Raw genomic sequence first — 22,999 nt, 5'->3', positions numbered from 1 at the left:
GAGCTCATCTCTCTCTCATCTCTTTGGCCCAGCCCCAATCTGGCCTCCCCCTTATCCCTGACCTTTATGCACTGCCCAGTCTCTAAGTAGGGTGGGCCTCCTTGTTCCTATTTTCTAATTACTTCTATCTACTAGTAGCCTAAATGGCAACTAGAGAATAAGCAGGAAAGTGAGACAGCCCTAAATAAAGTGTTTATATCAAGGCCACCAGACTTGTTGGGGGCAGCAGAGCTCTGCTTTCGCATAGGTATGGACCCATCCCCTAAAGATAAATATGGAACTTTAAAATGCTCTCATCTTTGCTACCATCCGTTGAAACCCTTTTTGAGATACTTATTAGTGACAATTTATAATCCATTAATAGAAAAACCATTGAGTTTTGCAGCTTTTATATTTCTTAATTAAGGCTGTATAGCCGGGTTCAAAAAAAGCAAGGTGGACTTTTTTTAAAAAATTAAAATTTGGAAATATTTAAAGGGCTAGTGCAGTTTCTTAGTTATAAGTGTAAACAGAATTTAAATCTTCACTATTCCTAAAAGAAACCCCATACCCACTTGCAGTCATTTCCATTCCTCCCTCCTTCCAGCCTCTGGCACGCACTAATCTACTTTCCATCTCTATGGATATTTCTATGCTGGACATTTCACATGTATGGGATCATATAACATGTAATCCTTTATGACCAGCTTCTTTCTCTTAGCATCCTGTTTTCAAGGTTCATCCATGCTGTAACATTTATCATACTTCATTTTTTATAGCTGAATAATCTTTCATTATATGGATATGCCACATTTTATTTATCCATTTGTCAGTTGATGGGCATTTGGGTTGTCTCCACTTTTTGCCTATCACGAATGATGCTGCTATGAACATTCGTGTACAGGTTTTTGTGTGGACATATCTCTTCATTTTTCCTGGGTGTACACCTAGGAGTGGAATTGCTGGGTCATATAGTAAGTAACTTTTTGTTTATCCTTTTCACGAATGGCCGGACTACACCATTTTATATTCTTACCGACAATATATAAGGGTTCCAATTTCTCCACATCCTCGCCAACTTGTTATTGTAATTATAATTATAGCCATCGCAGTGGTTGTGAAGCAGTATCTCACTGTTGTTGCTGTTTTACTAAGAGCCTATTTTTAGAGCAGTTTTAGGTTTACAGAACAATCGAGTAGAAAATCTAGAAGTCCCTTATATCCCCTCTCCCCCACCCTGGCAGTCTCCCCTATTATTAAACTATTGCATTATTGTAGTGCGTTAGTTACAACTGATGAACCAATATTGGTGCATTATTGACTAAAAAGTCCATAGTTTACATTATGGCTTACTCTGAGTTGCACAGTTGTATGAGTTTTGACAAATGCATGATTTCATGTATCTACTACTACAGTAGCATCACAGAGTTATTTCACTGGCCTAAGTATCACCTGTGCACCATCCCTTCATTTCTCCCTCTTTCCCTCCAAACCGTGGAAACCACCAATCTTTTTACCATTTCTGTAATTTTGCCTTTTCCAGAATGTCATATAATTAGAACTGCCCAGTGTATAGCTCGTTTTTCACTAGCAATATGTATTTGAGATTCCTCCAAGTCTTTTCACAGCTTGATAGTGCATTTCTTTTTATTGCTGAAAAATATTCCATTGTATGGATAATGGATGTACCACAGACTGTTCATCCATTACCTATTGAAGGACATCTTAGTTCTAAGTTTTGGCAATTATGAATAAAGCTGCTGTCAACAGTCATGTGCAGATTTTTAAGTGAACATAAAATTTTAACTCACTTGGGTACATACCCGGGAACATACTTGCTAGATCATATGATAAGACTATGTTAGTTTTGAAAGGAATTGACAAACTATCTTTTTAAGTGGCTGTACCACTTTGCATTCTACCAGCAATGAATGAGAGTTCCTATTGCTCCACATCCTCACCAGCATTAGCACTGCTAGTGTTTTGAATTTTAGCTCTTCTAATAGGTATGTAGTTGTAACTCATGTTTTAATTTGCAACTCCCTAATCACACGTGATGTCCAGCAACTTTTCACGTGCTTATTTGCCATCTGTATATCTTTAAGTATCTGTTCAGAGAGATCCTTTGCCCATAATTTGTTTTTTTCCTTACTGTTGAGTTTTAAGAGCTCTTTGTATATTTGAAATACGAATCCTTTATCAGGTATGTGTTTTTGCAAATATTTACTCCCAGAGTGTGGCTAGTCATTTTATTCTCTTAACAATGTTTTTCACAGAAGTTTTTAATTTTCATGCAGTCCATCATGTTATTTTTTTTGTTAATGGATTGTGCTTTTGGTATTGTACCTAAAAAACCAAAACTACCTAGATTTTCTCCTGTTATTTTCTAGAAGTTTTATAGTTTTGCATTTTGTATTTAAGTCTATGATCCATTTAAGTTAATTTTTGCAAAAGATTTAAGGTCTGTGTTTAGACTTATTATTTTGCATGTGGATATTCAGTTGTTCTAGTACCATTTGTTGAAAAGATTATTATTTCTCCACTGAATTGCCTTTGTTCCATTGTCAAAGGTCATTTAACTATATTTATGTGGGCCTAGTTCTGGGCTCTCTGTTCCATTTATCTAATTGTCCATTCTCTTGCCAATAGTTCACTGTCTTTATTACTACAGTTTTGTAGTAAGTTTTGAAGTTGGGTAGTGTAAGTCCTCTGACTATTTTTCTTCTTCAATACTGTGTTGGCTATTTTGGGTCTTTTGCCTTTAAATAAACTTTAGAATCAGTTTGTTCTTAGCCACAAGTAACTGGCTGGAATTTTGGTTGTGTTTGCATTGAATATATAGATCAAGTTGGGAAGAACAGACATCCTCACAATATTGAGTCTACCTATCCATGAACATGGACTAGCTCTCCATTTATTTAGCTCTTCCTTGATTTCTTTTGTCAAAGCTTTGTAGTTTACCTTATATAGCTTTTGTGAATATTTTATTTATACCTATTTGTTCTTTTTTCTTTTTTTAGTGATGATATTTCAACTGTTTATTTCAAATTCCAATTGTTCATTTCTGGTATATACGAAAGCAATGGTCTTTTAAAGTATTAATCTTGTATCCTCTAACCTTGCTATAATTCACCCTTGCCATAATCACTTATTAGATCTATGAGTTTGTTGGAAGCACATTATTTTCTATTTTTTAAAAAAATCAATAAAAATAGGAAGGAAAAGATCCATTAAAACTCCAAACAAACCAAACAAATAAACCCACTTGTACTGTGCATTGAGTAACATAACTATCCAGGAGGACAAAAAATGAATTAATCAAAGTAACTGCTGAACATATCATTTGGCTATATACTGTTAGTTGAGTAGCACGGAAACAATGCAAACAAACCCTGACCTCTTTTTAGAAGGTTTGTGTATTGCAGTTGTACAGGTGAAGCAATCTGAAATTAGTTTTAAGTGTATGGTAGAGTTGAGTAAATAAATACGTTGAGGTAATTGTTGAGCCTTCTTCCACTGTATTCCATACAGATATCGAATGGGGCAAAGCAAGAAAAGAGGACTCTGTGGGAGTGCATTGGAATTGGAGGTATCAGTATGAATTCATGATTTCTAATACAATAGGAATCCTTTTGCTATGAAAGACAAAGACAGGCTGAAGAGCTATACTATAGACTAAAGTAGCATGATGACTAAATGCAATATGTGATCTTGAAGTGGATCTGTACTGAAGAAAAGATATGCTACAAATGACATTACTGGGTAATTTGACAAATCTGGAATACAGATGATACATCACAGTACTGCATCGTTGTTAAATCTCCTGAAGTTGCTAACTCTACTGTGATTATTTAGTGGAATCTTGTTTTTAGGAAATACACTTTCAATTATTTAGAGATAATGGGGCATGACATGCTACTTACTCTCAAGGGGTTCAGAAAAATAATTTGTATATATTACATATCTATGCATGTGCATGTGTGTTTATGCACATGCTACTCACTGTAAATGCACATGATAAAGTAAATAGGGCAAAAGGTTAACAATTGTGAATCTGCATAAAGGGTGTACAGGGTTTCTTTATGGTCTTCTTGCAACTCTTCCATAAGCATGAAATCCTTCCAAATAAAAGATTTCTAAAAGGTTGGTGTTAAGCATGCACAAAAAAATTAAGGGTAAGAGAGTAGACTTTTGAAAGCAGGGGGTATGATAACATCAAATATTTTGAAGGACTGTCATGTGGAAGGAGGATTAAGACTTATAATTTGGCTAATCTTATTTGGTGTCATTCTGCTTTGTGTAGTATCATTACAGCATATCCAAGTGCTCATGGCTGAAATGAGATACAGGAGTTTAAGTTTTATGGAGTCTTCAGTATAATTCAGTACAGAGAGGTGCAAAATCATGATTCTGAGGGTTCATTGGGTAGCATACACAAGTGAAGGGGACTGGGTGCAGAAAATGGAAAATAGTGGGAACTTGAGAGCAATGTCTTTTCCAAAGGCTTTCAAATGCAACTAAAGACAAACCCAAAATACTGTGCAGTAATCCCGGGCTGTGTCCAGCCTGTGAGTGGCCAGCTGGGACCCACAATCTTATCTAATCCTTTTTGTCAGGTGAGGAAACAGATACCAAACATCATAAAACAGTGTAAGTGAATGAAAGGTGTAAATGGGTGCATATATATTTTTAAAAAAACACCATTTTTAATGAAAGAAACTAATATCCACACATTTGTACTTATGTACAATTGGGGTAATATATAATTTTAAGCTGTTTACAAATAATATGTAATGCTTCAAATATTACATAAGGTTGATAATATATTTCTAGCAGAAATAAATATATTGCACTTAAAAAGAACTGCATTAGATGTTACTTCATAGTATTAGGCTTATAACTTTTTTTCATAAAACATTTCCCATGCCCTTCCCCCCACCCCCCAGCACACACATTTCATTACAGTGACTGTTCTCACGCAATTCATTAAACAAATGAACACAGCAAACAACAGAACTGTGATAGTGTCTACTGAAGAGGCTATATCCAATTTTATCCTTTAGGAAATAAAACAATTTCTTTTATGTTTCTGAAAATAAGGGAGGAAAAAATCCAACTAAACACAATATTTTAACGAACCAGAAGTAAAATACAACTTGTATTTTTTGTCCATATGTATTATTTCACAAAAAATGATTTTGTTTTCTTATTATCAAGATATTTTGTTTAAAAAGGAGAGGGTAATGAAGTTATTTGAGGGAGGGACAGAGAAAGAAGGGCTAGAAAATACATATGGAATATTTACCTATCAAATACTTATAAATAAACCTTTCCATATGTAAGCATTCTGAAGAAAGGTAAGTCTTGGAATATTATAATTGGCATAGAATATAAGTAGCAAAGAAAGGATTTGATGGTTTTCTAAAGTTTAAGGAGTTTGTAACCTTCCCTTTGCGTGTTTACAAAAAAATCCGTACATTCTGAAATAACATAAAAACTTGTATAAAACCCATCATCCAGCCAGGCACAGCTCTTTAAAGGACAAAGCTGAAAATCTTATCATCTGTCCAGTGATTTGTCTAGATTTAGGGTAGAGTATTGCTTTGTTTGTAATAATTATCAATTTCCTACATGTTTAATAGTGACAACAGTTTTTCTTACTTAGTCACTGGAAGATTAAGTTGTTTTTCTTGCAATTTGTTACTCTGCACATTACATAACTGGATTTTTTGAACTTTTTAGTTACTGAGTCATGGCTAAGCTTGACTGAGTATTTAATGGGGTGTAAAGTCATTTCATCCTCTTTATTCAAAAGTGATTTTTCTCAATATAAATCAGCTTATATATAAGCAGGACAGCCTGAAAAGCTACTGTGAAATACAGAAATAGGATAAATATCCTAACACCTCTTTGAAAAAGGCAGCAAGGGATGAGGATACTTTACTTCTAAGAATATTTATTCTTTGGCCTTTTAGAGGGTTTCTTTTTTGGTGGGGAGGGAGCAGTTGGAGAGGAAAATGTGTTGTCGTGGCTGGAGAAGCAAAATGACAGAGATATGGATAAGGAGGGGAGACCTTGGAATGCCCCAGAAGTCAATGTAACTCCTACAATATAGCCCTACACAGGGCCCTTGCTAGATGACGACTCATCAGGAAGCTTCTTAATATCTCTTACTCTGTGCCCACCTACTAGGAATGATGATAGGCCTTCTGGACAAGTGACCATTGTTATTAACTCAAAAGATCCAGCAATACAATATAAGCTCATTAATCTACACCTTGTTAACTAATAATCTGTGATGTATTAGACAAGCTGGATATGTTTACCTATATATTGCTAAGGGTAGACAGAGGAGAAGACTAAGTTAGTAAAAAAAAAAAAAAAAAAAAAAAATTGAGGCCAGGTGTGGTGGCTCATGCCTGTAATCTCAGCACTTTGGGAGGCCGAGGTGGGTGGATCAGAAGTTCAAGAGATCGAGACCATCCTGGCCAACATGGTGAAATCCCGTCTCTACTAAAAATACAAAAATTAGCTGGGCATGGTAGCACGCACCTGTAATCCTAGCTACTCAGGAGGCTGAGGCAGGAGAATTGCTTGAACCCAGGAGACAGAGGTTGCGGTGAGCCGAGATCGTGCCACTGCACTCCAGCCTAGCAACAGAGTGAGACTCCGTCTCAAAAAAAAAAAACAAAAACAAAAACAAAAAAAAACTTGAATCTACTCAGAATCATTGATATTTTAAAAACAAACCACAACTGTAAAACCTATTAAGTTCTGAATTAATTCCTCAGGATTAGATAAGCAGGTCTGGCAGGACCTCTTTTTAGCAGCACTTCCCATTAGCCATGCTTTTTGACACTATAATATACTCAGTGGGGGGGGGGGGTGTGGGAGGAACCCTGAATATATTCTAAATATATTATAATTCATGGCCTTTATTATTCAATTGGCTTTCCCATTAAATATGTAGTTCTTGAAATTACTTTTGCCAGAATGCACTTTGGAATTTTAAATACTAAACTCCCAAGGGTTTAATAAGAATCAATGACCAGGATACCTCAGAAAGGCCCAGGGAGGGGAAATTTCTACCCCTTGGTTTCCATGGCTCAAGTGACTCTGATGAGGTTAAGCTCTATTTCACTTGTGCTTCTTTTCTCTGGTTCGAATAATACTTAAAAATATATATCCAATTTAGAATTTTAGGTCTGACTAGTCTTTGTTTTCTCTAAGCACTCTTATTTATGGTCTTATATTGCTTAATTACAAAATAAAATTATGAAGTCAGGAAATACTAGGTAAAACCATATTCAACAAAAACACACAAATCTCTTTGAGACACACAGATTGGTAGAAATGTCAAAACAGTATGTATTAAAACAATCTTTTCATCCTCTTTGCAAATAAAATTCAGACACAGATTCACCTTAGTAGACCAGTAATTTATCAGGGTATTGAGTAGCATTATGTAAAACAGCATCTTTTGTTATTCCTGCTTTAAGCAGCAGTACTCTATATTCAAAGGAGCACTGGCAATAGGCCAGCTATTAAATAGTAAACCCCTATCCTAGCTCTATGGATAGTTTAAACATTACTCATAACTGCTTTTTTAAAGAAATGCACACCCGCACTTTGTTTGAAAACAAACTACCTGTGGATACTACAGCATAACATGCAACAAGTTAAAAATTGGCCCACAGTGTTTGCTGTAGGATCGTGAGATGCTTTGTTAACACAGCCCGTGCTTTTCCGTAAGTAAACTTTGGAGTATAGTGGAGAATAGCAAGTGCAAAATCCAACAACAGCATCACCTGGACAGGCTGTGCCATGATGCCTTGTTTCATAGGCTGGAAGTGCCCAGAGAGACATGTGATATGAAAAAGGCTAACATTAAAACCACCAAATAAAATCCCACGGGAGTCTGATGTGATAAGTATATTGCATTTCCCCCCAAATACATTTCTACTGTCAGTAGAAATATTGCCCATCCCTTTTAACACATTTGATACTTTTGGAGCAAGAAGAGTAGAATGAATATTACATACAAAAATTAAATTAGAGTTTTGGAGAAATTTGCTAAGATGACAGGTTACATCCTGTAGTTGAAGTGCATTAAATCTAAAGTTGAAAAACTATTTATTTCATTAAATCTATGTTATTAGGGAAATAAATTGTTGCAAAATGCCAAATGTGTTACCCTGACTGTAAATGCTTTTATATATATATATATATGCTGTTCAAAAACAATATACAGGTCATATATAACTAAAATATTTGTTACTATTATAAACATTAAAGGAAGGCTTAAGAAGATAGCAAAAGTTGAAAATAAAGTAGAAGAATGCTTTAGATTACTTATAAGAACTGCCAATATTTCAGTTATGGAGCCATTATGTTATCAAGCAATTTAAGATTACAGACCTAGCAAAATGGTAAAGGAGTCACTAAATGTAACACAGTAAGGAAAAAGGCCAAATTAGATGTATGGACACATTTCCACTCAGGAGCATAAGTTAAATCATGGCTATCCTGGCATTTAGAATGGTCATTCTCAAATCCTTGTCAATCAGCGGCAGCAACAACAAGGCAGATTTACTTAAAATGAAAATTTGTCCAGATGCATTTTAACATCCACAAGGTCTCCCAAAACTGAAGTGAAAATGAAGGGATCTCTGGCACCAACGGCAGAGAAATCCTTCTGGAATAGAACAACCATCCTTCTGTTGCAGCTGTAAGTGAAAGCAAGCCTCACATAACATCATGCCTAGGCTTTGGAGTGTTCCTCAGTGAATTAGTCAGTAGCGTGTTTAGAATGCAGCCCAGAAAAATCACACTTCAGTTTTACCATGTAATATAGAGAGGCTCTTGCTTCAAAACTGTATATGGAAGATTTTTCCTCCATAACTCTAGCCCCACCCCTAACTCTGGCAAGTATTTGCAATAAAGAGAACTAGGAAGAAAGAAGACTATGAAAACTGAGCTTGTTGGTTACTGGCCCTTCAATATTACAAATAGAACTTTGTGAGGTCATTACCATGTGTTCATCCACAAAACAGGATGCATTAGCATTATCTCAGCTCCTTCCCCAGCAGACTAACACAAAAGAAAACTAAACATGCTTATGCTACAGCACTACAAATATTTCTCTACTGGCTCCCATTTTCTACAGGGGTAAATTGACTTCAGTTAGTCATTATGGTCAGTATGCTATATAGCATGGCCTCTTTGAAGATTCTTTTATCCTGTGAAAAGCAGGAAGAAACCCTATACACAATGATTTTATACATTACTGCATCAACACAGCGTTTTAACCATGAGGAATAATGCACTTTAAGATTCATCAGCCTTGTGTCAGTAAACTTTCAGGCTGGCTGAGAACTTTACACAGATTCTCTCCTGAACCCAAGAGCTGTCCCTCAGATGAATCCTGGTCCGTGGTGCATTCCCTCAGTGGCAGGTTTTATTGTGAGTCCGGCTCTCCTCTTTGATAGGTCCTGTGTCTCCTGGAAAGCCCCTGCTCCAATACCCCACATCCCACCCACCCAGCCCTGTCCTATATTTCCATACCCACTTGCACATTCTGGATCTGGATTCTCCCATTTTTAGAAGAGTCATACAAATGGCGTCATCACAGCAGAGGAATGGCGTAGTCCTTGAATGGCAGCATAGGGCCCCTGCTGAAAATAGTGATGGTATCGCGGCATGTGGAATGAAGGGAATGTGGGGCCACTCCCTTGCATGGAGCTGGCAATGGCCGATGGGGTCAGAGGCATTCCCAGTCGGCTATATGGTGGCAGAGAACCCTGGATGGGGTGAGGAATGGGTGTTGCTATGGATGCTGTGCTGGTGCCAAGAGCAGTCAGGGACTGTGGGTGCTGAAACCCAGGAAAACTGGAAGAAGATGATACCCAGGAGCTGAGAGACAAATTATCAGATGTTGTAAAGGCTGACCCTGTAAGAAAAAACACTCATTAGACTGGAAACACTGTGTCAATGTACAGATCAAGAATTAAATTATCTGTAAAGATCAATTTGTTTTTAAGAATATTTAATACATCTGTAATTTAGAAAGGCAAATATACATGAGATCTGTTGCGAGGCAAATCTACCTTTCTAGGTAAGAAGATGATATTTACACCTTGCAGGGAATAGAGAATTTACTAAATGGAAAAAGACAACTCATTGGATAGCCTGTACACTCCCACAGACTGGCCAAAACATTAATACCCTGCCTGCAGTTAATGACCTGATTCTCTTTAAAAAAGCTGCAAATACCTGATATCTGTTCTGACCTCTGCAGTGTCATAAGGAAGGCTGAATGTATTAAATCTCTACCAAGCTGTCTGGTTTCCAAAACTGTTGTGAGAACCTAAGAAAGTAAGTTTTCCTACCAGAGCATCCAGAAATTTAGAATAGAATTGACACTGAATTTTCTGAGTGTATACAGTTGTCCCTTGAACAACAGGGGTTAGAACTGCACGGGTCCACTTACGTGCAGATATTTTTCACTACAATTTACATGGAGTGTGCCTGACCCCTCTTGCCTCACTTTCACCTCCTCCACCTCTTCAGCCTCTACAGCCTCCGAGACAGCAAGACCAACCCCTCTTCCTCCTCTGCCAACTCAGTGTGAAGATGAGGATGAAGACCTTTATGATGATCCACTTCCACTTAAGGAATAGTAAACATATTTCCTTTCTATGATTTTCTTAATAACTTTTTCTCTAGCTTGATTTATTATTAGAATACAGAATGTAATATATGTAACATACAGAATATGTATGAATTGACTGTTTATGTTACAGGTAAGGCTTCTGATCAACAGTAGGCTATTAGCAGTTAAGTTTTAGGAAGTGAAAAGTTATATGCACGTTTTGGACCACATAGGAGTTGGTTCCCCAACCACTGTGTTGTTCAAGAGTCAACTGTAACACTAGTGGTTCACTTGGATTGAGTAATAAGAAATGTCCTATGTTTTCACAGACTATATAATTTCATATTAAGGACATAAAACAATGCAGAGGACTCTCTCCCCATACGAACTTTCCTGTTCCCAGAATGGAGCCCCTCTGGGCTCTTTTCTCTGGACTCTCTTCCCAGATGCAGACAGCTGCTCTCTAAGCCTTGGGTACAGAGAAACTTTGTTCAGTTCCTGCTGTTAACATTGGGGCCACTTCCTCTATGTAATATCCTTCGTTAGGACAGTCCTCTTTTAAAAGTGTTTTCTATTTTGGTCTTTGATTCTAACAAATTATACCTGACATAGATGGAACAGGTATATTCCCTGACTTTCAGATTATGAAACTGAGGTTCAGAAGGACTTGGGGACTGCCCCCAAAGTTCAACAGCTCTTATGTACTAAGTCATGGACAAGTAACTCCTGATCCCTGACTCAAAGGCTCAGTATTCTTCCACTTAAAAAAAAAAAAAAAAAAAAAAAAAAAAACCATAGGAAACCTGCAGGCAGCATCATCGCCTATGATTCAAAGGCAAAATAATGAAATCTGTGAGGATCAGTGTCGGGGCTCTCCCTTCCCAGGGAGGCTCCTGAAATCCTTTCCGGGCATCATGTACTCTGAGGACTGGCCGTCTCATCAACGACCTGCCCCCATTCTCCTTTAGGTGCTCTGCTTCCCAGCAATTCCATGGCCTTGGAAGCTACCTTACCTCGATTTGGGGTTGTCTGACTCTCATCTCCCAAGACATCTTCTTCTCCTCCGTAGGTACGGATGGGTGAGCGCGCATAGGAATGCTTTTGAATCAGGCTCTCCACACTTTCCCTAGGTTAGAGTGACACATCACGGGTTAACTAAAATGTAAAGGACTCAGAGATAGAGGTCTTAGAGGTAACTTAGTAATCAGTAAAGCCATTTTCTCAGCCAAAAAGCAAACACTGCACAGAAAGATGAAATTCAAAACATGTACATTTATTCTGTTGTACAGTGACTCCTCAGAGACATGACCTCAGGTGTATGAGTGCAAGCAAACATGACTGACTAGGACAAGGACAATCCCCTGAAATACTTTAAAATGAAGGACAAAGGGGTGAACAGGAGCTATGAAACCTGACCACAGGAATATGGAATTTCATGATGTGAAAAATAATGAGTGAATGAATTTACTACAAGGAGCTGCAATGACTCTTCTTACTGACTTCATCAGCTAACAAATACAAAACAAATACTCAGTTGATACAAATTGCACTGATCCAACAACAGATGAAATGTTGGCAAAAAGTTCAAATTATCATTAGTCATAAAAAGACTCTAATATTCACCAAGAAATCAAACAAATTCATAGATTATAGTACAATATGGATAGTTTGGATAGTGAACACTAAGACCCTTGTTGCTGTAAGACTGAAAATTACAAAAAACCCATGAAGAAAACACAAATGACCAATAAGGAGTTTTAGCCTCTAGGTAAATTGGTACATTGTCTTGTAGATGGTCTTCCTCCTGTAACATAGTCTATCAACCAAAGAGTGAAGTTAACTTTAAAAAGTAAAAAAATTATTTTGGCATTGGACAATTTGACCTTCTGCTTTAAAAAAAAAAAAAAGCCAGTACAATTTTAGCCAATTTGTTTGCCAAAAGTGCATACTGATAACAGATTAGTCTGCATGGCACACATTTCTGGAACAGCTGTGGCCCGAAGACCAATGCCAAACTGACCAGCAAAGGACAAAAGAGGACTTATAAAATATGTGTTAAATGAGGAAGGACAAACAAAACACCACATTTCATACTGAGGGAATAAGCAAAGCAAATCAAATGTCATAATAACTTTTTAAAATCTTAACACTTGTCAACATTTCACATAAATATGCAAACTTTACCTGTGAAAAATTACTACCTAATTCATAGTAAATCTGGTGTTGTAGAAAGCTTATATACCCACATAGATGAAGGCATTTTATAATATATAGTGTGATTATGAGGACTTAAGGATATGCCTAAAAGGAAAATTAATTCTGCAACTATTTAAGTTACATCACTATTCTCAAATTGTTTTAGAGTAAGAATAAAGTACCACCTCTTATAGTCAAAATAATCAGGATCCAGATCCACTGCATTAACACATAGCTGTCAAAAAGAATGAGGTCATTTCATATGTATAGATATGGAATAATTTTCAAGATACAATAAGTGAAAAAAGTAAAATACAGAATGATATGTAAAGTATGCTACCATTTGTGAAGTTAGAACACAGGATATGTATGTTCATATATGCCTGCATGTGCACAGGATTTCTAGAATGTTCCAGTTTCCAGAACAAGAAACTGCCTAGAAGAGGTTGCCTCTGCAGGGTGAAATCAGGGACCTGAAGGATTGGAGTAGTGATTCTCAAATTTGTGTGTAGTTTGAATCAACTAGGGATCTTGAAACAAACAAACAAAAAAACTATATTGAGATATGATTAAAATACAAAAAGTGGCACATATTTAAAGTGTATGGGGCCGGGGCCGGGGCCGGTGGCTCATGCCTGTAATCCCAGCACTTAGGGAGGCCCAGGTGGGTGGATCACCCAAGGTCAGGAGTTCAAGACCAGCCTGGCCAACATGGCAAAACCCTGTCTCTATTAAAAATACAAAAATCAGCCGGGCATGGTAGTGGGCACCTATAAACCCAGCTACTCAGGAAGCTGAGGCAGGAGAATTGCTTGAACCTGAAGGCAGAGGTTGCAGTGAGCTGAGATCGTGCCGCTTCACTCCAGCCTGGACAAAAGAGTGAAACTCCATCTTAAAAAAATAAAATAAAAAAGTGTATAGTTTGATCAGTTTGGGCATATGTACGCACCAGTGACACCACTGCCACAAGCACAATAACGAAAATGTCTAACACCTACAAAAGCTTCCTCGAGCTCCTATGCTCCATGGTCCCCATCACAACAAACCTTTCCAAAGAAACCACTAATATATTAGTCCACATTTTCTAAACTTTTACAAAGATGAAATCTTACCTAATATATTCTTTTTTATCTGGCTTCTTTCACACAGCATATTTTAAGATGTATCATGTTGGCACATACATTAATATTTCTTGCTCTGAGTAGCATTATATTGCATGGATATATTATGGTTTATTCACTTATTGATGGATATTTGACTTGTTTCTAGTTTTTGAATGTTCAAATGAAGCTGCTACACATATTCATGCATACTTTTTAAAAAATGGACATATACTTTTATTTATCTTGGAAAGACATCTAAGGATGAAATGACTAGATTGCATATATGTGCAGTTTTTAAAGAAACTGCCAAACTATTTGTCAAAGTAGTCATACAATTTAGCATTCCCACCATCAGTGTATGAGAATTCCAGGTCCTCTATACTCTCACTAACACCTGATATGGTCAACGTTTAATTTTAGCTATTGTAATAGGCATGTGCCGGTATTCCATCATATTTTAATTGTGTTCCCCTAATGACTATAATGTTGAACATCTTTTTCTGTGCTTATTTGCTTCCATATTTCTAGCTGTTAATATTCTGTTCATTTAAAAAATTAGGTTATTTGTTTTCTGAGTTTTGAGATTTCTTTTTATATTCTGGGCACTGGTGTTTATAGAATATATGATTTGCAAATATTTTCTTCTAGGCTGTGGCTTGCCTTTTCTCTTGCCTACACAGTTTCTTTTTAAAAGCAGAGTTTTTAATTTTGATAAAGTGCAATTTATCCATTTGTAATTCTATAGATCATGCTTTTGGTGCCATATTTTAAGATCTTTGCCTAGCCCAAGACCACAAATTTTTTTCCTAATATTTTTCTGAAAGTGTTATAGTGTGAGGTTTTATGTTTGTGTCTAAGATTCATGTTGAGTTAATTTTATATATGAATGAGTTATGAATTGTTCATTTTTGTGCTTATGAATATTCCATTATTTCAACATTACTTGTTGAGAAGACTGTCCCTTGTCCATCACATATGTGTGGGTCTACTCTTGGACTCTCTATTCTATTGATGTGTTTGTGGAACTTGACACCAAAACTATACTGTCTTGATTACCCTAGCTGAATAAAAGTATTAGTACTTTTGACATTAGGTAGTGTTAGTACTCTATCTTTTTTTTTCAAAGTTGTTTTGGCTATTCTAGTGCTTTGTATTTCCATATGAAATTTAATATTACTTTGTCAATCTCTACAAAAAAGACTCCTGTGATTTTGATCAGGATTATTTTAGATCTACATATCAATTTGTGCATAACTGACATCTTAATACTGCATCCTTCAGATCATGAACCAGTATATCCTTCCATTTCATTAGGTATTCTTTAATTTCTCTCAGCAATGTTTTTGAAGTTTTAAGTATATACGTCTCGCATATCCTTTGCCAGATTTATCCCTACTTTGTATTATAGCAAATATTGCTTTTTAACTTCAATTTCTGATATTCATTTATAATAGATAGAAATACAATTTATTTTGTATATTGATCTTGTATTCTGTGAACTTGCCAAACACTTACTTGTTCTAGTGGGTTTTGGAGATTTGGGTTTTCTGTATAGATAATCATGATGCCTGTACACAAAGATAGTTTTACTTCTGTCTTTCCAATCACAATGACTTTGATTTTTCCTAACTTACTGCAATGGCTAAAACTACCTGTACAATGTTGAATTAGCAGTGGTAAGAATGGGCCGGGCACAGTGGCTCACGCCTGTAATCCCAGCACTTTGGGAGGCTAAGGTGGGCGGATCACCTGAGGTCGGGAGTTCAAGACCAGCCTGACCAACATGGAGAAACCCCGTCTCTACTAAAAATAAAAAATCAGCTGGGCATGGTGGCCCATGCCTGTAATCCCCGCTACTTGGGAGGCTGAGGCAGGAGAATCGCTTGAACCTGGGAGTTGGAGGTTGCAGTGAGCCAAGATCAAGTCATTGCACTCCAGCCTGGGCAACAAGAGTGAAACTCCGTCTCAAAAAAAAAAAAAAATTGGACATCAATAACTTGTTCTTTATATTACAGAAAGCATTCAATTTTTCACCATGAGGTATAATATTCATTCTAGGTTTTTTGTACATACAATTTACCAGACTAAAGGTTCTCTTCTATTCCTAGTTTGCTGAGAGTTTTTAAGAATAGAGGTTGAATTTTGTTAAATGCTTTTTCTGTGTCTGTTGAGACAATCATATAGTTTTGTTTTTAGTTTGTCAGTATGATCATTACATCCATTGAATTTCAAATGTTAAATCGACCTTGCATTCCTGAACTAGGCCCTAGTTATTTATGACATATTATCGTTTTTTTAATTCAATTTCCTAAAATTCTGTTTAGAATTTTTCCATGTATATTCATGAAGAATATTGGTCTTTCTCTAGTTTTAGTATCAAGATAAGGCTAGTCTCATAGAATTAGTTAAAACTCTTCCCTCCTCTTCAATTTTCTAGAAGATTTCAGGTAGAATCGTCATTATTTCTTCCTTAAATGTTTGGTATCATTCACCAGTGAAACCATCTGGACCTAGAGTTTTCTTTGTAAAAGTTGTTTAACTACAAATTCAAAACTATCAGAGTATCTGTTTTCTCTTGAATGAACTTTGGTAGATTCTGTCTACAAGAAATTTGTCAATTTGTTTAAATTGTTAAAATTTTAATTGTAAGTGTTCATAATATTCCTTTATTATCTTTCCTTTTAATACCTGTAGAATCTGTAGTGATATTACTCCTTTCACCCTTAATTATGGTAATTTATATTTTCTTCCCTTATTTTCTTGGTCAGTTTGGCCAGCAAATGATCAATTTTATTAATCTCTACTTTTTGTTTCATTGATTTTTCTCTACTTCTTCCCTGTTTTCTATTCCATCAATTTCTACTCTGATATTTATTATTTTCTTTCTTCTACTTGCTTTGGGGTTTCATTCACTCTTGTCCTAGTTTCTTGAGATGGAAGATGAGGTTATTGATTGGGGACCTTTCATTTCTAAAGCAGAGATGTAGCACTATAAATTTTCTGGAAGTAATGTTTTAGCAGAATCCTGCAAGTTTTTATATGTTGTATTTTCATTTTTATTCAGTTCAAAATATTTTCTAATTTCCCCCTTGATATCTTCCTTCCCCCAAGGGTCGTTTAGACATGTGTTATTTGACTTTCAAATATTTGGAGACTTTCGAGATATCTTCCTGTTATTTTCTCTAATATAATCCTATTACGGTCAGAGAGCACACTTTGTATGACTTGAATGCCTTTAAATTTAGTGAGACTTCTTTTGCACAGAGTGTAAGATCTTTATAAATGTTCTGTGTATACTTGCAAAGAAGGCATATTCTGCTAATTTTAGATAATATTTTCTTTTTTTTTTTTTGAGACGGAGTCTCACTCTGTCACCCAGGCTGGAGTGCAGTGGCGCGATCTCAGCTCACTCCAAGCTCTGCCTCCCGGGTTCAAGTGATTCTCGTGCCTCAGCCTCCCGAGTAGCTGGGACTACAGGCGCCCACCACCACGCCGGGCTAATTTTTTTGTATTTTTAGTAGAGATTGGGTTTCACCATTTTAGCCAGGATGGTCTCGATCTCCTGACCTCGTGATCTGCCCACCTCAGCCTCCCAAAGTGCTGGGATTACAGGTGTGAGCCACCGCACCCTGCCTAATTTTAGATAATATTTTCTAAACATCAGTTGGGTCAAGTTAGTTGATACTGTTGTTCAAATCTTCTGGGTCTCTACTCATTTTCTGTCTACTTGCTCTATCAATTATTAAGAAAGGGATATTAAAATTTCCAACCATGATTGTATATTTGTCTGTTTTTTTTATGCTTCTGTCAGACATAAAGATGTAGGACTGTATATTACCCTTGAAGAATGGATGCCTTTAGTAGTATGAAATTATCTACTTTATCTCTAGTAAAATTCTTTTCTCTGAAATCTACTTTGATATTAATATAACAACTCTTAAGTTTTTCAAAATTATTGTTAACATGCTACTTTTTTTCTTTGCTTTACTTTCAACTTATGTCTTTACATAGCACATTTCTTGTAGGCAACATATAATCAGGTCTTATTTTTTAATTCAAACTGACAATCTCTGCTTTTTTGAGATATGTAGTGCATTTATATTTAATGTGATTATTGATATAGTTAAGTTGAAGTCTGGCTATTTGTTTTCCGTTTGTCCCATCTGTTCTTTTTTATCTCTTTCCTCTTTTTTGCTTTCTTTTGGGTTTTCTTCAAATGATTTCATTTCATATTCTTTGTTGGTTTATTAGATATAACTTTCTTTTGTTATTTTAGTAAATGACTTAGGATTTATAGTAAATATCTTTAAGTTGTCACAATCTACCTTCAAGTGATACTAAATCTTTCAAGTTAGTATAAGACCCTCAAAATAATATATTTTCATTTCTCCCTTCCAGCCATTGTGCCATTCTTGTCAAACATTTTATTTTTATATAAACTCCATTCTAATTGTTATTATATGTTTAAAAGGTTAACTATCTTCTTAAAATATTTAAATAATAAAAAATTAATCTACTTATCCATGTAGTTCTTATTCCTGTGCCCTTCATGCCTTTGTTTACACCCAGATTTATATCTGGTATAATTTTCTTTCTGGTTGAGGGACTTCCTTTAAAACACCTGTACTGCAGTTTGCTGGTGGTGAATTCTTCGCCTTTTGTATGTCTGAAAAAGTCTTTATTTTGCTTTTGTTTTTTTGAAAGATATTTTTGCTGGGTAAAGAATTCTAGTTAACAGACTTGATTTCTCTTTCAGTACAGATGATCCCCAACTTGCAATGGTCCAACTTACAAATTTTCAGCTTTACAATGGTGCAAAAGCAGTGGCATTCAATACAGTCCTCAGCTTATGTTGGTGTTATATCTGGACTTAGACAATTTTGACTTATATTTTCAATTTATGATGGGTTTATCCAACCATAACCCCATTGTTAGTCAAACAGCACCTGTACTTTAAAGATGTTGCTTCATTGTCTCCTCATTTACTTTGTTTCTAATGAGAAATCTGTACTCATCCTTATCTTTGTTCCTCTTATGTAATATATCTATCATTCTCTGGCTATTTTAACTTTTCTTTATATCACTAGTTTTGTGCAATTTGACTATAACATAATTTGGTATTATTTCTTCATGCTTTTTGAGCTTGGGTTTGTTGGGCTTCTTTGGATTGTGTTTACAATTGTCATTAAATTTGAAAAATTTTTAGATATTATTTCTTTGGGTATATTTTTTGTCCCACCTCCCAACCACCTTTAGGGCCTCCAATTACACAGATATTAGGCCACTTGAAATTTTCCCACAACTGACACTCTTTCAATTTTTAAAAATTTATCTTTTCTCCTTGTGTTTCATTTTGTGTAGTTTCTATCACTATGTCTTCAAGTTCACTAATCTTTTCATCTGCAGTGTCTAATCTGCCACTAATCCCATCCAGTATATTTTTCATTTTATACACTGCAGTTTTCATCTTTAGAATTTTGACTTTGATTTTTGGTAAATCTTCTACATCTCTCCTTAATTTCTGGAATGTAGGGAATACAATCATAGTAAGCGTCTGAATGTCCTTGTTATTAATTAGAATATCTACGTGAGTTCTGACTTAGTTTCAACTGATTATCTCTTCATTATGGGTCATATTTTTCTGCATCTTTGCATTCCTGGTAATCTTTAATTAGATACTAGGCATTGTGAATTTTGTCAGGTGCTGAATATTTTTGTATTCTATTTATAAGGACATAAATATAAGACATGTCTTGAGGTTTCTTTTGGGATATAGTTAGTTACCTGGAAATAATTTGATCCTTTGGAAGTTTGCTTTCAAGATATTTTAAGTAGGACTGGAACACTATTTAGTTGAGGGCTAATTCTTCTTCACTACTGAAGCAAAACCCTTCTGAACAGTCTACCAAATGCCTCCTAAATCACAGTTTTCCAGTCCAGCTGATTACATCAGGCCTTATCCCTGGGTGACCACAAGGTACTGTTCGTTTCCCCCTAATCTTTTCAGGTACTCTTCCCTGCAGCCTCTGGTAGTTTCATCGTATGGATTCCCTTAGCAAATCTCAGCTGAACACTCAAAAGGGATCCTCTATAAATCTTTGGAGTTCTTTAGGGATCCTTCGTAGCTCTTTGAGTGCTTTTTCCATGCAGCTTTCACCTTTTCTATTGTCTGTCCTATGAATTCTCACTGTTTTGGTCTCTGCAAACTCAGCTCTGACCTCTCAACTAAGGGAGTCTGGTGGGCTCTGTCTATATTCTCCCCCACTGCCATGGTCTATACTCTCTCAGGAAATAAGCTGCGTCATCACAGGGCTCACCTCATTTGTTTCCCATCCCTCAGAGATTATTGTCTTTTGTTGCCTGATATCCAGTGTTATAAAAAACATTGTTTTGCATATTTTGTATGTTTCTTAGTTGCTTCAGGAAATAGGGTATATTTGGCCCTTGTGGTTTTACCTTTACTAAAAGCAATGTCTCTCCAGGGGAACTTCTAAAAATTCCAAAGCCGACACCACACTCCCATACCAATTAAATCACAATCTTTGGGAGTGGGAGACAGGCTTCAGTAATCGTTAACATTCCCCTCTGGTGATTCCAATGAGCAGGCAAGTTTAGAAATGGAAGACAGGTGTGTGGATGGATACTCTTCACCATATACTCCTGTATAACTTTTGAATTTTGGATGTACATATTATTTATTTAAAATTAATCTCACATTACAAAATGAGACTATGATAACCCACCAATGAACAAAAACAAAAGAACTGCTGGTCTAACATTGGTACTTTGGGAACCCATTATAATGAGTTGGTTAAAAAATATAATTATGCTGATTTATCAATGTAATTTATGTATGGTAAGCAGTGCAATATATTGGAAACATCATGGGCTTTAATGTCATTTATCAAATGCATGAATGAATAGATGAGTAGGTGATCATCTACAACCATTTTCACATTCTGACTTTGTTACTTTCTTAACCTCTCTTCATCTGTACATTGGGGAGCATAACATCTGCCTCACAGGGCCACTCATTCATTGAAAAAAAAGTATTGAGTCACTACTATGAACAAGGAATTGCAGAGATAGCAAAAAAATAAAAATAAAAATCCCTGTCTAATGAGTGATGAGGGTAAAGGGAAGACTGGGAGTTGGGGTGAAAAGTGGGGGAGAGAATAAGAAAAACATGTAGTATGTTACATGTTGATAATAGTGCTATGGAAAATAAAAATAAAACAGAGAATAACAATAAGAAGTATTACTATAAGGATTAAATGAGAAAATGCATTTGAATTACCTAAAATAGTGTCTGGCACATAGAAGATGGTAAATATAAGTGCCTTTAAAAGTATATCTAAAACAGGTAAAAATATTTTATCCTCTTAGATTATATTTTTTCCAATTTATTCTACCTGTCTGTATAATCCTAATTCAGAATAATGTGGTCCAAACAGGATTTTTCTCAGTGACTGAATGCTAAAGTCGGTAGAGAAATTGACTAGAATATTACTTGCAGTTATATTACAAAACTATATCTGACATCAAAGAGAAATGTTTAAGCTTTAGTGAGTCCATTATCACTTGTTTAAAAGTGTAACCTATTTTTAAATATCCCTTGAACAGACTTATTGAATCCCATGAGTTAGGCTTGTTGAAATGAAAACATTTTATCATTCACTGAGAGGTACTGGTGAATATATTCAAAGCAAAAGTTAATGGGGAGGATAATCTGGCATAACATGGACCCTAATTAATTTACCAACTGCCATATATTTTAATCTTTATATACAAACACCTGATAATGTTGAACCCCAGCAGCCTAAACAGCTGATGTTATTTACTCAAAGGCTTAATTTACTACAATATTAGAGAGTGACTGTCTTTTGAGATCATTAAGAAGAAAGTCAAGTGAGCTGAGCAACCTCTAATAAAACGACAACTATAACATACATTCAAGCTGATGTCCTTTAAGTCTGAACCGTAAGTCATATTAACAAAATTTTACATGAACGTAGGAAATAATTAGGTGGTTATTTTCACATGTAAAAGAACTTGTTTCAATATCCTGGAAGATATTTTTTGTATATTTATAAAGGATTTGCTGTCCATGGGCCCAAATTCTGGATGGTGTTTTTCTAAGGTGTATTCCTCTTCCCACAAATTGTACATAACTGCTAAATTCGTGCACTTAATTTTTTTTTTAAAAAGAGTGCAATAGTTACATCTCTAAAAAGCACACTTAATAAGATCATTTAAATATCTTTCACATAACACACACAAGACAAGTAATTTCCCAAGTAACACAGTGAAACATTTTGCTTTTCTGAAAGAACATTATATTCATTTTGCCCTTGCTAGACCACTGGTATCATTACTTATGCTAGTCTCTAGGAGGAGAAAAAAGGGATTTTATTGAAGTGATTTACTTGTGTCAGGCCTGGAAGTGAACTGAAAGCAATGGCAGTTCTTATATAAAGGATGGCATAATTGAATTATTGCCTTTTAAGTGATTGAAAACAGTGGTGCATATCAGGGCCATCTCTTCGAAGCTGTTACAAAGAGTAGTCAGGCCATGTTGTTTACTTTATGTCTAATCCCTGTTTCCAGCAGAACAAGAAGTGCAAAGAATTTGTTTAGCCTGGAAGCCCACTGTGAGAATTTCTAAAATGCGGTACCCTGAAAAATGAAGATGACTCACCGAACAGGTCAGGTGATTTAGGTATCACAAGCTGTGACAGTATCTTGTAATGCTAATTCTATCACATCCCAATGCAAGAGACTGTAGTTTTATTAGACTTAACTTTGGATTTAATAGGTAGATAAAATGGGTACTATTATTGAAGATCAGTCTTTCTAACATCTAATGCTAAGTATTTTTTCTAGGCAAAAAAAAAAAAAAAAAGGGCATCATTACCTTATTTGATCTTTAAAACACCTCCTCTGACTACTTTGTAACCATCAATTTCAGAAATAGTACACACGTCAGAGACACAATCATGGCCAGAAAATGGGCAAAACAGAGGATCGCTACAATGATTATCCTGCTCTGCCAAAACATTCAGAACCATTT

At 35.7% G+C, this 22,999-nt stretch overlaps 1 protein-coding gene across 1 annotated transcript in view; it reads right to left on the bottom strand.

The window, feature by feature from the left end:
- Positions 1-9,587: 9,587 nt before the first annotated feature.
- Positions 9,588-22,999, bottom strand: part of TBX20 (T-box transcription factor 20) — a 51,563-nt gene continuing 38,151 nt past the window's right edge. The window contains exons 7-8 of the mRNA XM_003268935.2: positions 11,644-11,756; positions 9,588-9,928 (exon numbers count right to left, since the gene is read on the bottom strand). Coding sequence (XP_003268983.1) covers positions 9,588-9,928; positions 11,644-11,756 — 454 coding nt within the window. The remainder of the gene's footprint in view (positions 9,929-11,643; positions 11,757-22,999) is intronic.

The sequence above is a fragment of the Nomascus leucogenys genome, chromosome 17 (assembly GCF_006542625.1).
Source record: "Nomascus leucogenys isolate Asia chromosome 17, Asia_NLE_v1, whole genome shotgun sequence".
In the NCBI taxonomy this organism is placed as follows: domain Eukaryota; kingdom Metazoa; phylum Chordata; class Mammalia; order Primates; family Hylobatidae; genus Nomascus; species Nomascus leucogenys.
This window is presented reverse-complemented; position numbering and strand designations above follow the sequence as displayed.